Source organism: Oncorhynchus mykiss, chromosome 13, assembly GCF_057628025.1.
Source record: "Oncorhynchus mykiss isolate SJ-2025 chromosome 13, ASM5762802v1, whole genome shotgun sequence".
NCBI classification, from domain to species: Eukaryota; Metazoa; Chordata; class Actinopteri; order Salmoniformes; family Salmonidae; genus Oncorhynchus; species Oncorhynchus mykiss.
Genome location: NC_143034.1, coordinates 38,144,474 through 38,160,487, shown reverse-complemented (window position 1 = coordinate 38,160,487; position 16,014 = coordinate 38,144,474). Strand labels below are relative to the sequence as shown.

The window sequence follows — 16,014 nt, the reverse complement described above, 5'->3', positions numbered from 1 at the left end:
TGTATTTTGTATATATTTTATTTATAGATATTCATTTATTCATTTTGTACCATTTTTGAGGATGTCCTTTTCATAAACCCAAAGTGGATTTCTGTTCTCATTTAAAAAAGTGTTTCTTGTTTGAAATCATGAAAAAATAAAACAAATCAGTACATCTACTGTTATACTTTCAACATTTCAACCAAGATCTCAGCGATCACTGCCTCATTGCCTGCATCTGTAATGGGTCAGCGGTCAAACGACCTCCACTCATCACTGTTAAACGCTCCCTGAAACACTTCAGCGAGCAGGCTTTTCTAATCGACCTGGCCAGGGTATCCTGGAAGGATATTGATCTCATCCCGTCAGTAGAGGATGCCTGGTTATTTAAAAGAAATGCCTTCCTCACCATCTTAAATAAGCATGCCCCATTCAAGAAATGTAGAACCAGGAACAGATATAGCCCTTGGTTCTTAACCAACACAAAAACATCCTATGGCATTCTGCATTAACATCGAACAGCCCCCGTGATATGCAATTTTTCAGGGAAGCTAGAAACCAATATACACAGGCAGTTAGAAAAGCCAAGGCTAGCTTTTTCAAGCAGAAATTTGCTTCCTGCAACACAAACTCAAGAGTTCTGGGACACTGTAAAGTCCATGGAGAATAAGAACACCTCCTCCCAGCTGCCCACTGCACTGAGGATAGAAAACACTGTCACCACCGATAAATCCACTATAATTGAATTTCAATAAGAATTTTTCTACGGCTGGCCATGCTTTTCACCTGGCTACCCCACCCCGGTCAACAGCACTGCAAAGCTTTCCCCATTTCTCCTTCTTCCAAATCCAGTCAGCTGATGTTCTGAAAGAACTGCAAAATCTGGACCCCTACAAATCAGCTGGGCTAGACAATCTGGACCCTATCTTTCTAAAATGATCTGCCAAAATTGTTGCCACCCCTATTACTAGCCTGTTCAACCTCTCTTTCGTGTCATCTGAGGTGTCGTCTGAGATTCCCAAAAATTTGGAAAGCAGCTCCGGTCATCCCCCCCTTCAAAGGGGGGGGACACTCTTGACCAAAACTACTACAGACCTATATCTATCCTACCCTGACGTTCTAAGGTCTTCGAAAGCCAAGTCAACAAACAGATTACCGACCATTTCAAATCCCACCATATCTTCTCCGCTATGCAATCTGGTTTCAGAGCTGGTCATGGGTGCACCTCAGCCATGCTCAAGATCCTAAACGATATCTTAACCGCCATCGATAAGAAACAATACTGTGCAGCCGTATTCATTGACCTGGCCAAGGCTTTCGACTCTGTCAATCACCACATCCTCATCGGCAGACTCGATAGCCTTGGTTTCTCAAATGATTGCCTAGCCTGGTTCATCAACTACTTCTCTGATAGGGTTCAGTGTGTCAAATCGGAGGGCCTGTTGTCCGGGCCTCTGGCAGTCTCTATGGGGGTGCCACAGGGTTAAATTCTTGGGCCGACTCTCTTCTCTGTATACATCAATGATGTCGCTCTTGCTGCTGGTGAGTCTCTGATCCACCTTGACGCAGACGACACCATTCTGTATACTTCTGGCCCTTCTTTGGACACTGTGTTAACAACCCTCCAGGCGAGCTTCAATTCCATGCAACTCTCATTCCGTGGCCTCCAATTGCTGTTAAATACAAGTAAAACGAAATGCATGCTCTTCAACCGATCGCAGCCTGCACCTGTCCAACATCACTACTCTGGACGGTTCTGACTTAGAATATGTGGACTTATGGACTTATGGTTAGACTGTAAACTCTCCTTCCAGACTCACATCAAACATCTCCAATCCAAAGTTCAATTTAGAATTAGCTTCCTATTTCGCAACAAAGCATCCTTCACTCATGCTGCCAAACATACCTTTGTAAAACTCACCATCTTACCGATCCTACACAAAATAGCCTCCAATACCTTACTCAATAAACTGGATGCAGTCTATCACAGTGCCATCCGTTTTGTCACCAAAGCCCCATATTCTACCCATTACTGCGACCTGTACGCTCTCGTTGGCAGGCCCTCGCTTCATACTCGTCGCAAAACCCACATTTTGCAGCCCTTTAAGCATTCTAGTACAGTTAAATAGTTAACACACACACACACACACACACACAGCGGTCTAAGGCACTGCATCTCAGTGCAAGAGGCGTCACTACAGTCCCTAGTTTGAATCCAGGCTGTAACACATTCAGTCGTGATTGGGAGTCCCATAGGGCGGCGTACAATTGGCCCAGCGTCGTCTGGGATTGGCCGTCATTGTAAATAAGAAGTTGTTCTTAACGGACTTGCCTCGTTAAATAAAGGTTACACATGCACACACGTTGACCAAAAAGTTCTTTTGTTGGCTTTTACGTATGTCGCCATTACCAGTAAAACATGATCAAAACCTATTTCTTTCACTTATTTGCTGTCCTGTTTTGTTGTTCATTTGTTCAGTTGTTTCATTCTCAACCCGAATTTCACCATACAGGTCAAGCAGTGAAGTTTCAGCTCCTGTTTGTCTGTGGCCTCTCTTCCTCGGTGCACACTGTTTCCATCTTGTCCAGTGTATGAACATTTCACGTAAACCCCGTTTCTTGTCTGCATCAAAGTGGCGGTCCTTGTACATGGCATCGGGCATGGTGCTGACACAGTAAAGAGAATGCCACCAAATCGCTTGTTCACAGCCTGTGTCGCCAGTTTTGTTGAGCAGGCGTTTCAATGCCATGACAGAGGTATCACATCTGCTGCAGGCGCAGTTGATGAGCTTATTTTTTGAGTCTGTTGTTCGACTGGAGCAGGCAAGTGTGTTCATGTTTCAAACATCTTCTCAAATGCCATTGAAATGGCAGCAGCGGTATGACAACCAGCATATTCATGAGCATGCAATACGACTTTCCTCAGTACGAAATCCTCGACGACCCACTGTGCTGTCAGACTCAGCATGCTCATGGGGCTGATATCGCTGGTCCACATGTCAGTCGTGAAGCTAATTGCAGTGACGCCATCACTGTGTAACTGCAGTAGGGCAACATCTGAAAAATAGCGCACTTGGTAGTGTGTACTGTTGTTCGACCAGTCGGCAAAAGCCAACATCACCCACGACAGAGAACGGTTTATTGTCAGGGGCAATTCTTTAAATTATCTTGCCGTTAACGTCTTTGGGATATGGGCCGTTATTCTGACGTCCGGACGAAAAGTGTGCCCAAAGTAAACTGCCTTCTACTCAGGCCCAGAAGCTAGGATATGCATATAATTGGTAGATTTGGATAGAAAACACTCTAAAGATTCTAAAACTGTTAAAATAATGTCTGAGTATAACAGAACTTATTTGGCAGGCGAAACCCCGAGAACAAACCATCCAGGACTTTTTTTGTTTTAGTTCAGTGTGTTTTCAATTAGTTTTCTATGGGAATCAGGATTTCTGAGGCATCTGGTTGCAGTTCCTATGGCTTCCACTAGATGTCAACAGTCTTTAGAACTTGGTTGATGTTTTTCTTTTGAGTAATGAAGAAGTAGCCCTTTCCTTTCTGTGTGTCGAGCCAAGTGGACCGTTTTGTTTGGGGCGCGCGACCTAGAGCTCGCTCCACTTTCATTTTATCCGCAATTGAACACAGTTTATTTCGTCTTAAATTTGATAGATTATTTACGTTTTAAAATACCTAAAGTTGGATTAGGAAAGTTGTTTGAAATGTTTGGACCAAGTTTACAGGTAACTTATTAGATAATTTGTAGTCATGTTGGGCGAATAAAACAACGGAATTTATCGAGAAAAAAAAGGACCATTTGTGCTGTCCTTGTTACGACTTCTATAAATGGTGCGGTGAAGGAGTCAAACACAGAGAGCAGGTAATATCGTACGTGAATCTATTTATTCCAATGACAGCGGAGACATGGACATGCCAACACTAGGGCGTATGAAACCACCCGTCCAAAATACACAGGACTAAAACTGTACGGAAAATAATGAGATAACACTTATACACCAACACCAAAATAAGAGAGAACAAGCCCAGCGCCGCCCGAACAGGAAGAGGCACCATCTTCGGCGAGATTCGTGACAGTACCACCCCCACCCCCCCCGACGCGCGGCTCCCGTAGCGCGCCGACCCCGGCCTCGAGGACGACCCGGAGGACGAGGCGCGGGGCGATCGATCCGGGTGGAGGCGGTGGAAATCCCTCAAGAGGGAAGGATCTAAAAATGTCCCTCCCCAGTACCCAGCACCTCTCCTCCGGACCGTACCCCTCCCAATCCACGAGGTACTGCAGGCCCCTCACCCGGCGTCTCGAGTCCAGAATAGCTCGTACTGTGTACGCCGGGGACCCCTCGATGTCCAGAGGGGGTGGAGGGACCTCCGGTACCTCACCGTCTTGTAGGGGACCAGCTACCACCGGCCTGAGGAGAGACACATGAAATGAGGGGTTAATGCGATAGTAAGAGGGAAGTTGCAATCTATAACACACCTCGTTTATCCTCCTCAGGACTTTAAATGGACCCACACACTGCGGCCCCAGCTTCCGGCAGGGCAGGCGGAGGGGCAGGTTTCGGGTCGAGAGCCAGACCCTGTCCCCTGGTGCGAACACCGGGGCCTCACTGCGGTGGCGGTCAGCGTTTCTTTTCTGCCGTTCACTGGCCTCCCTGAGAGAATCCTGGACTGCCCGCCAGGTCTCTCTAGAGCGCTGTACCCACTCCACCGCAGGAGCTTCGGTCTGACTCTGATGCCACGGAGCCAGGACCGGCTGGTAGCCCAGTACGCATTCGAATGGCGACATGTTCGTGGATGAATGACAAAGTGAGTTCTGGGCCAACTCTGCCCACGGGACGTACCTCGCCCATTCTCCTGACCGGTCCTGGCAATACGACCTCAGAAACCTACCCACTCCCTGGTTTACTCTCTCCACCTGCCCATTACCTTCGGGGTGATAACCAGAGGTAAGGCTGACCGAGACGCTCCATAAACGCCTTCCAAACCCGGGACGTGAACTGGTGACCCCGATCAGATACTATGTCCTCTGGAACCCCGTAGTGCCAGAAGACGTGGGTAAATAGAGCCTCTGCAGTCTGTAGGGCCGTAGGGAGACCAGGCAATGGGAGGAGACGGCAGGACTTAGAGAACCGATCCACAACGACCAGAACGGTAGTGTTCCCCTGAGATGGGGGAAGATCAGTAATGAAATCTACCGAGAGATGGGACCATGGCCGTTGTGGAACCGAGAGGGGTTGTAACTTCCCTCTAGGCAGATGCCTTGGAGCGCATACCGAACAGGAAGAGACAGAGTTTCACATCCTTAAAACCTCTTCAGTCTACCCCCTCCTTTTTCGAACATTCTGTTAAAAATCGCGCAACATTTCAGCGTCCTGCTACTCATGCCAGGAATATAGTATATGCATATGATTAGTATGTGTGGATAGAAAACACTCTGAAGTTTCTAAAACTGGTTAAATCACGGCTGTGACTATAACAGAGCGTGTGTTTCATCGAAAAGCGCAAGAAAAACTTGTCACTGCAAACTGAAAAAAATATCCATGCGCCACTTGCATGTATTGTTTAAGGGACACCAAATTAAATGGGGCCGAGATTGCAATTCCTACAGCTTCCACACGATGTCGCCAGTCTTGTCAATTTCCTGGGAGTAGAGTGAGAGCGAGATTCCATTCCATCCGGTCTCCGACAGGACGTCTTGGAAGAGAGATTTCCCGAACATGATTTGAAGACGTGGAGCTATTGAATACACATCGCCCCGTGTTCAATTTGATAGATTATTAACGTTTACTAATACCTAAAGTTGGATTACAAAAGTATTTTTAAGTGTTTTGTGAAAGTTTATCGTCAACTTTTTTAATTTTAAAAAATGACGCTGCGTTTTGAAACTGTGTTTTTTTCTGAATCACACAGTTTCCATAGATGGATATTTTGGGTATATATGGACCGATTTAATCGAAAAAAAGACCCAATAGTGATGTTTATGGGGCATATAGGAGTGCCAACAAAGAAGCTCGTCAAAGGTAATGAATGTTTTATATTTTATTTCTGCTATTTGTGTAGCGCCGGCTACGCTAATTCTTTTGTTTACGTCGCCTTCAGGTATTTCGGGGTGTTGCATGCTATCAGATAATAGCTTCTCATGCTTTCGCCGAAAAGCATTTTAAAAATCTGACTTGTTGGCTAGATTCACAACGAGTGTAGCTTTAATTCAATACCCTGCATGTGTGTTTTAATGAACGTTTGAGTTTTAACGAGTACATTTAGCATTTAGCGTAGTGCATTTGCATTTCCAGGTGTCTAGTTGAGACATCTGCGTCTCAGGTAGGAGCAAGAAGTTAACTAAGGTGGGCCAACAGTATTTCCCCCTAAGACCCTGCACTGTCCTATCAATCCCCGGATGACCCGAAGACGGTAGTGTGTGAGCCCACCGAATCAATTTATCACGGACACCAAGTGGCACGTACCTACGACCGGTCGGACACTGTGTAGGCGCAGGTTCAACACTCAACGCCCGCTCGATGTCCGCGTCCACCTCCCATACCACTGGGGCCACCAGCCGAGAGGCTGGAAGGATGGGAGTGGGATCGATGGACCGGTCCTCGGTGTCATAGAGACGGGACAGTGCGTCGGCCTTAGTGTTAAGGGAACCTGGTCTATAAGAGATCGTAAATCTAAAGCGTGTAAAGAACATGGCCCACCTAGCCTGACGCGGATTCAGTCTCCTCGCTGCTCGAATATACTCCAGATTGAGGTGGTCAGTCCAGATGAGGAAAGAGTGTTTAGCCCCCTCTAGCCAGTGTCTCCACACCTTCAGGGCCTTTACCATAGCTAGTAACTCCCGGTCCCCCACATCATATTTCCGCTCCGCCGGACCCAGCTTCTTAGAAAAGAAAGCGCAGGGACGGAGCTTCGGTGGCGTGCCCGAGCGCTGAGACAGCACGGCTCCAACCCCAGCCTTGGAGGCATCCACCTCCACTATGAATGCTAATGAAGGGTCCGGATGCGCCAACACGGGAGCTTCAGTGAACAGCGCCTTCAACTGGTTGAAGACTCCATCAGCCTCTGCCGACCACCGTAGACGCACCGGCCCCCCCTTCAGCAGTGAGGTAATGGGCGCCGCTACTTGGCCAAAACCCCGGATAAACCTCCGGTAGTAATTGGCAAACGCTAAAAACCACGGCACCTCCTTTACCGTGGTCGGAGTCGGCCAATTACGCACAGCGTTAACGCGGTCACACTCCATCACCACCCCCGAGCTGGAAATGCGATAACTCAGGAAGTAAACGGCTTGTTTGGAGAACACACATTTCTCAGCCTTGACATATAGGTCATGCTCCAGCAGTCGCCCAAGGACCTTGCGCACCAGGGAGACATGCGCGGCGCGTGTGGCAGAATAAATCAAGATGGACTATAAATCAATATAGACTACCACACCCTGCCCGTGCAAGTCACTGAGTCCCTACAAAGGATTGGAAGATGGCTGGAGCATTCTTCAACCCATACGGCATGACGAGGTACTCATAGTGGCCTGATGTGGTACAAAATGCTGTTTTCCACTCGTCTCCTCCCCGAATACGCACCAGATTATACGCGCTCCTGAGGTCCAGTTTTGTGAAGAAACGCGCTCCGTGGAATGATTCCACCGCCGTAGCGATGAGAGGTAGCGGATAACTAAATCCCACTGTGATCGAATTGAGACCTCGATAATCAATGCACGGACGCAGACCTCCCTCCTTTTTCCTCACAAAAAAGAAACTCGAGGAGACGGGTGACATGGAGGGCCGAATGTAACCCTGTCTCAGAGCTTCCGTGACATATGTCTCCATCGCCAATGTCTCCTCCTGTGACAGTGGGTACACGTGACTCCGGGGAAGTGCAGCGTTCTCCTGGAGGTTTATCACGCAATCCCACCGTCGATGGGGTGGTAATTTGGTCGCTTTTTTCTTACTAAAAGCGATAGCCAAATCGTCATATTCTGGGGGAATGCGCACGGTGGAAACCTGGTCTGGACTCTCCACCGTCGTGGCACCGATGGAAACTCCTATACACCTACCCGAACACTCGTCTGACCACCCCTGAAGAGCCCCCTGTTTCCAGGAAATGAGGGGATTGTGAATAGCCAGCCAGGGAACCCCCAACACCACTGGAAACCCAGGTGAATCAATAGGGTAGAAACGGATCTTCTCCCTATGATCCCCCTGCGTTACCATGTTCAGCGGAATCGTGGCCTCCCTGACCAGCCGTGACCCTAACGGTCGGCTATCTAAGGAGTGCACAGGGACAGGTGGGTCTATCTGCACTAATGGAATACCCAACTTACGGGCGAGTCCGCAATCCATAAAACTCCCAGCTGCGCCTGAATCGACTAGCGCCTTATGCTGAAGAGAGGGAAAAAACGCAGGGAAAAAAATAAACAAAAACATGTGACCAACAGGGAGCTCTGGGTGAGTTTGGTCCCTACTCACCTGGGGTGGCCGAGAAGTGCTCCGCCTGCCAGCTCGACTCCCAGAGGGACTCCTCCAGCACCGCTCCGAAGTGTGTCCTCTCCGGCCACAATAGGCGCAGGAGGAGCCTCCTCCTCCGGTCTCCCTAGATGCAGCTACTCCCAACTCCATCGGAGTTGGAGCGGGAGTGCTGGAAGGTGGAATTGACAGGACACCTTCAAACGCCCACGGGCAGCTAGCAGGTTGTCCAGTTGAAGTCTATCAGTTCATCAAGGGAGAGTGTTGTGTCCCGACAAGCTAGCTCCCGGCGGACGTCCTCCCGGAGACTGCAACGGTAATGGTCCATCAGGGCCCTGTCATTCCACCCAGCACCAGCAGCCAGGGTCCTGAACTCCAACGCGAAGTCCTGCACACTCCTCGTCTCCTGTCTGAGGTGGAACAGTCGCTCACCCGACGCTTTGCCCTCTGGTGGGTGGTCGAACACAGCTCAAAAACGGCGGGTGAACTCCGAGTAGTGGTCCCGAGCCGAGTCTTGGCTGTTCCAGACAGCGTTGGCCCAGTCCAGGGCCCTACCCGTCAAACAGGAGACGAGGAGGCTCACACTCTCCTCACCCGAGGGAGCCGGACGCACGGTAGCCAGGTAGAGCTCGAGCTGGAGCAAAAATCCCTGGCACCCAGCCGCCGCTCCATCGTACTCCCTCGGGGGGGAGAGACGCAATGTGCTGGACCCAGAGGACGGCGTAGGTGGAGTAGGTGGCGTCGACGTTGGTAGACCACTCCTCTCCCATCGCTCCATCCTCTCCAACATCTGGTCCATCGCTGAACCGATCCGATGGAGGACAGCTGTATGATGATGTACACGCTCTTCCATAGTTGGGAGAGGGGTGGTCGCTGCTCCTGCTGACTCCATAGGTGGTGCGGGCTTCTGTTAACGACTTCTATAAATGGAGTCAAACGCAGAGAGCAGGTAATATCGTACGTTCATCTATTTATTCCAACGACAGCAGAGACATGGACATGCCAACGCTAGGGCGTATGAAACCACCCGTCCAAAATACACAGGACTAAAACTGTCCGGAAAATAATGAGATAACACTTAGACACGAACACCAAAATAACAGAGAACAAGCCCGCACAAATACCCAGCGGGTCTAGTGCCCTTAAATAGCCTACAAACAACACTAACTCAAAACAGGTGTACCAAATTAAACCCAATAAACAGAAACAAACGGAAAGGGAATCGATGGCAGCTAATAGGCCGGTGACGACGACGACGACCGCCGAGCGCCGCCCGAACAGGAAGAGGCACCATCTTCGGCGAGATTCGTGACTGTCCTAAGATAATCGCATGGTTTGCTTTCGCCGTAAAGCCTTTTTGAAATCTGACAATGTGGCTGGATTAACAAGAAGTTACGCTTTATTTTTGTGTATTGCACTTGTGTTTTTATGAAAGTTAAATATTTCTAATAATTTAAATTTGGCGCTCTGCCATTTCACCGGATGTTGTCAAATCGATCCCACTAATGGGATTTGAGCCATAAGAAGTTTCATGGATTTCTCCTTTGAGTTGTCTCGTTGAAATGTTCTTACTCTTTCAAATGACTGCTCGACTTGTTGACCGCTCGATCCACATAGCAGACATAGTGGGCTAGGTTAGGAATGCTGTGTTGCACGTGTAGCGCTATATTTTATGTGGTGTCATTATGTTATGTACATTATGTACATTATATAGGTATGCACGTCAGCTTTGACATCGGTTTTGCACATCGGCGTTAAACTAGACATCAGGCCGATGTCGGCATTTTTAGCTAATATCGTCCGAATCTGATATGTTCACCGATATATCGTGCATCCCTACTCCAAATACGTTTTTCCAAATGCTACTCAGCTAACAACACTCCGCACTCCCCTGTAGTGAAAGAGCACTGGGTGGATCTACAGACGATCCTTTCCGGTCCATATGCGAAGCCATAACTGTTGGTGAATTCAAGACAACAGGGAAATCTGAAAAAAACATGCTCCGACTGGGAAAAATATTTTTTTAACAGTCATCCAACTCAGATGAAACTCGGTATCCTACTAGAGCTGAAGATCACCAACATCACGATTTTCCCCAGTCTGAGCTCATTTTGTTTCCAAGTTCCCAGGTGCACTTGTGGCCGTGGCATACCACAGCATACTTTTTACTAAACAGTATGTGCTAAATAGTACATAGTACGATTAATATGTATGCAGTTTAAGTAAGTAGTAGGCAAGCCAGAATTCGGACACGGCTAATGACATGCAGAAAAAAATAGGGGGAAAAGCGTATTTTCTTTCTATTACGGTCAGTTAGCGCTTCACTAACTCTCCATGCTGTCTGTTTAGTTTTCTCGTGGGAGGCTAGCTTCACATCCAAATTAATTGACTGTAAATGCAACAGGCAAATTGCTAACAAGACAACAGCAGCAGTCAGCATCTAACGTCTAATGAGCAGTCGCACACAGCTGTACTAAAATGGACCAGCAGACAGCTATCAGTGATGAAGCATCACAATACATTCAGTCTTTAGAGATGAAAGGGAGAAGGAAAGTTTGTGAAGAAAATAAAACTCTGTATAAATAAATCTGTATTCGGACATGCATTCCTCTCATGGTGACTCAGCAAACTAAAAAGATGTGCTAGCTACTTCAAGAAATTAATGCAAATTGATACTAGAGCAGGAAGAAAAGACATGTGGCTTCCAAGAGTAGCCCCATGGGTCCTGACAACTAAGTGAGTAGGTAGGTGTTCTGTTCTTCTGAGTTCAGTTGCTAGAGATACAGAGTGACCAAGAACAAACATTTTTCACACTCTTTTTCCTCCTGTCAATGGGGAATAAAGAGCAGTCGAGGCCCGTCTTAACTCCTGCGTACGCCGTAACTTTTAGTTATTTTGTGTTGCTGCCCAACATGCTGTCATCAGAGGATCAGATGTGGCCATTTAAGTCCCTTTTCTGACAAGTCGAGCCAGGCGCTAGCTAGCCATCACAATCAACACAGGAAGAAAGGAGTAGACCTGAATGGTGTTATGCTGAAGTACAGAGTTACTTGAGGACAGAGCAGCGGTGGGCAATATTGACTGACACTTCAGGGTCTGATAGGGAACAGCCACCTAAGGTTTTCAGGTCAGGTTTTCTACCACCTGATGAACTGTAATTGTCATGCTGGCAAGCTTAAAATCTCTTGAGGTGTGTCTTCCTTCACAACACCAGTGACCATGTCAAAAATGTTCGGACCTGTTTGGGCCCCTCTTAGATTAAAGTGCAATTTATTTATGTATTGACAAATCAATCCCACCAATGTAGTAAATGTCAGATCTCTGTGTGTATCTGAAAGGTAAGCTTGCCATGTACAGTATACAGAATTATTGCACAGATTTTTGATAATCTACCTCTCAACACTCATGAAGTGCATAGTGAAAATGACCAGTGAATTTACCACCAGTAATTAGAGAGAACAGAAAGAACACAGTTCAACCAGACAATGCTCTTTCTCTCAGACTGCACAGTACCCTGAGCAATATGCGAGCCCTGGGCAGTACCGCGGGCCAAAGCGACTACTTTAGAATGCAGAGTGCCCCAAGTAACGGTCGGACATAACTGTAATATTTTTATTTTCTCTCTGTTCCTATCGAACAAGCTGTCACCTTGGTAACCGCTTGGGCAGTCCTCAGACTATTGAGCTTAGTGGAAGGAGAGATTCTGGGGAGGTTGTCAGGTGTGAAAGGAAAAGTATATACCTAAGTCGTACTTCTGCCAAGATGCATGAAATAAAGGATGTAGAAAAGATGTGCAGGCTTTAGAAATAACTTGTAAGGAGGACCACAGAGAAGTGAAAAATATTTCCGATGTTGACCATGAGCTTTTGTTGGCCATTAGCTTTTGTTAGTTATTTCCATATTTGAGTAAATTGACTATTAGGATTGACCTTGATATAGTCCTTTGATTTTGTGTTGTTTATTTCAGAAAATATTATCAGTCAATTGATGCAAGCAGTTGTTACCAAACCATCCCATTACACAAGACTTCAATGGTCAACAGCAATCCAAGTTCCTGTGTTTTAAGGGACACTCCATTTGATACTAATACAATCCGAAGCACATCACTTAAATCGTCATAATCTTCTTAACCTGGACTCACCTGTATTTTGACAGCTATCACCACGGAGCTAAGCTCTCGGTCCAATTCTTTGAGGACAATCAGCTTCTTGAGGGTCAGGCTGCACAATCTGTGGTCAACAGGGGAGACAGGGAAGGGATTTAGTTTAGTTTCATTCATTTAGATCAGTGGTTCCCAAACTGTTTATAGTCCCGTACCCCTTCAAACGTTCAACCTCCACCTGGGTACCCCTCTAGCACCAGGATCAGCGCACTCACAAATGTTGTTTTTTGCCATCATTGTAAGCCTGCCACACACACACACACACACACACACACACACACACACACACACACACTTATTAAACATAAGAATGAGTGTGAGTTTTTGTCACAACCAGGCCCGTGGGAAGTGACAAAGAGCTCTTATAGGACCAGGGCACAAATAATTATAATCAATAATTTTTCTCTTTATTTTGCCATCTTACATATTAAACCTTATTTGTTCATTAAAAATTGTGATTAACTCACCACAAGTTAATGAGAAGGGTGTGCTTGAAAGGATGTGGACAACTCTGCAATGTTGGGTTGTATTGGAGAGAGTCTCAGTCTTCGTTTCCCACACAGTCTGTGCATGTATTTAGTATTCATGCTAGTGAGGGCCGAGAATCCGCTCTCACATAGGTACGTGGTTGGAATGGGCATCAGTGTCTTAACAGCGCAATTTTCCAAGGCAGGATACTCTGAGCGCAGCCCAATCCAGAAATCTGGCAGTGGCTTCTGATTAAATTACATTTTCACAGAACCGCTTGTTGCAATTTTGATGAGTCCCTCTTGTTCAGATATCGGTAAGTGGACTAGAGGCAGGGCATGAAAGGGATAACGAATCCAGTTGTTTGTGTCATCCATTTCGGGAAAGTACCTGCATAATTGCACACCCAACTCACTCAGGTGATTTGCTAAATCACATTTGACATTGGTCATCAGCTTGAGTTCATTTGCATACAAAAAACCATACAATGATGGAAAGACCTGTGTGTTGTCCTTGTTAATGCAGACAGTGAAGAGCTCCAACTTCTTAATCATTGCCTCAATTTTGAAGTCGAAAGTTCACATACACTTAGGTTGGAGTCATTAAACTCCTTTTTCAACCACTTCACAAATTTCTTGTGAACAAACTATAGTTTTGGCAAGTTGGTTAGGACAAGTTTACAGTAGAGGTCGACTGATTAATCGGAATGGCCGGTATTTTTGGGCGCCGATTTAAAAAAAATATATATATATATCTATATATATATATACATACAGTGGGGCAAAAAAATATATATATACAGTGGGGCAAAAAAGTATTTAGTCAGCCACCAATTGTGCAAGTTCTCCCACTTAAAAAGATGAGAGAGGCCTGTAATTTTCATCATAGATACACTTCAACTATGACTGACAAAATCAGAAAAAAATCCCGAAAATCCCATTGTAGGATTTTTTATGATTTTATTTGCAAATTTTGGTGGAAAATAAGTATTTGGTCACCTACAAACAAGCAATATTTCTGGCTCTCACAGACCTGTAACTTCTTCTTTAAGAGGCTCCTCTGTCCTCCACTTGTTACCTGTATTAATGGCACCAGTTTGAACTTGTTATCAGTATAAAATACACCTGTCCATAACCTCAAACATTCACACTCCAAACTCCACTATGGCCAAGACCAAATAGCTGTCAAAGGACACCAGAAACAAAATTGTAGACCTGCACCAGGCTGGGAAGACTGAATCTGCAATAGGTAAGAAACTTGGTTTGAATAAATTAACTGTGGGAACAATTATTAGGAAATGGAAGACATACAAGACCACTGATAATCTCCCTCGATCTGGGGCTCCACGCAAGATCTCACCCCGTGGGGTCAAAGTGAACACAAGAACGGTGAGCAAAAATCCCAGAACCACACGGGGGGACATAGTGAATGACCTGCAGAGGGCTGGGACCAAAGTAACAAAGCCTACAATCAGCAAGGGCATTGAAGATGAAACGTGGCTGGGTCTTTCAGCATGACAATGATCCCAAACACACCGCCCGGGCAACGAAGGAGTGGCTTCATAAGAAGCATTTCAAGGTCCTGGAGTGGCCTAGCCAGTCTCCAGATCTCAACCCCATAGAAAATCTTTGGAGCGGGTTGAAAGACCTTCCTCTCTCTCGCTGCACTCCACAAGGAGACTGCCTGTTACGCGAATGCAGTAAGCCAAGGTAAGTTGCTAGCTAGCATTAAACTTATCTTATAAAAACAATCAATCATAATCACTAGTTAACTACACATGGTTGATGATATTACTAGATATTATCTAGCGTGTCCTGCGTTGCATATAATCTGACTGAGCATACAAGTATCTAAGTATCTGACTAAGCGGTGGTAGGCAGAAGCAGGCGTGTAAACATTAATTCAAACAGCACTTCCGTGCGTTTTGCTAGCAGCTCTTCGTTGTGCGTCAAGCATTGCGCTGTTTATGACTTCAAGCCCATCAACTCCCGAGATGAGGCTGATGTAACCGAAGTGAAATGGCTAGCTAGTTAGCGTGCGCTAATAGCGTTTCAAACATCACTCGCTCTGAGCCTTCTAGTAGTTGTTCCCCTTGCTCTGCATGGGTAATGCTGCTTCGATGGTGGCTGTTTTCGTTGTGTTGCTGGTTTGAGCCCAGGGAGGGACGAGGAGAGGGATGGAAGCTATACTGTTACACTGGCAATACTAAAGTGCCTATAAGAACATCTAATAGTCAAAGGTTAATGAAATACAAATGGTATAGAGGGAAATAGTCCTATAATTCCTATAATAACTACAACCTAAAACTTCTTACCTGGGAATATTGAAGACTCATGTTAAAAGGAACCACCAGCTTTCATATGTTCTCATGTTCTAAGCAAGGAACTGAAACGTTAGTTTTCTTACATAGCACATATTGCACTTTTACTTTCTTCTCCAACACTTTGTTTTTGCATTATTTAAACCAAATTGAACATGTTTCATTATTTACTTGAGGCTAAATTGATTTCATTGATGTATTATATTAAGTTAAAATAAGTGTTCATTCAGTATTGTTGTAATTGTCATTATTACAAATAAATAAATACAAATCGGCCGATTAATCGGTATCGGCGTTTTTGATTCTCCAATAATCGGTATCAGCGTTGAAAAATCATAATCAGTCGACCTCCAGATTATTTCACTTATAACTCACTGTATCACAATTCCAGTGGGTCAGAAGTTTACATACACTAAATTGGCTGACTTGAAACAGCTTGGAAAATGTCAGAAAATTATCGCATGGCTTTAGAAGCTTCTGATAGGCTAATTGACATCATTTGAGGCAATTGGAGGTGTACCTGTGGATGTATTTCAAGGCCTACCTTCAAACTCAGTGCCTCTTTGCTTGACATCATGGGAAAATCTAGAGAAATCAGCCAAGACCTCAGAAAA

At 45.9% G+C, this 16,014-nt stretch overlaps 1 protein-coding gene across 8 annotated transcripts in view; it reads right to left on the bottom strand.

Annotated features, from left to right (window-relative positions):
- Positions 1-16,014, bottom strand: part of si:ch211-126j24.1 (phosphofurin acidic cluster sorting protein 2) — a 100,791-nt gene that overhangs the window by 43,168 nt on the left and 41,609 nt on the right. For 4 of the 8 annotated variants that reach the window (XM_090196137.1, XM_090196139.1, XM_090196138.1 and 1 more), the window contains exons 2-3: positions 12,592-12,679; positions 4,280-4,397 (exon numbers count right to left, since the gene is read on the bottom strand). Coding sequence is in view for 4 of the 8 variants with exons in the window: in XM_036940720.2 (XP_036796615.2) it covers positions 12,592-12,679 (88 nt within the window). In the remaining 4 variants the exon portion in view is untranslated. The remainder of the gene's footprint in view (positions 1-4,279; positions 4,398-12,591; positions 12,680-16,014) is intronic. The other 4 variants (XM_036940720.2, XM_036940718.2, XM_036940719.2 and 1 more) reach the window with 1 other exon arrangement.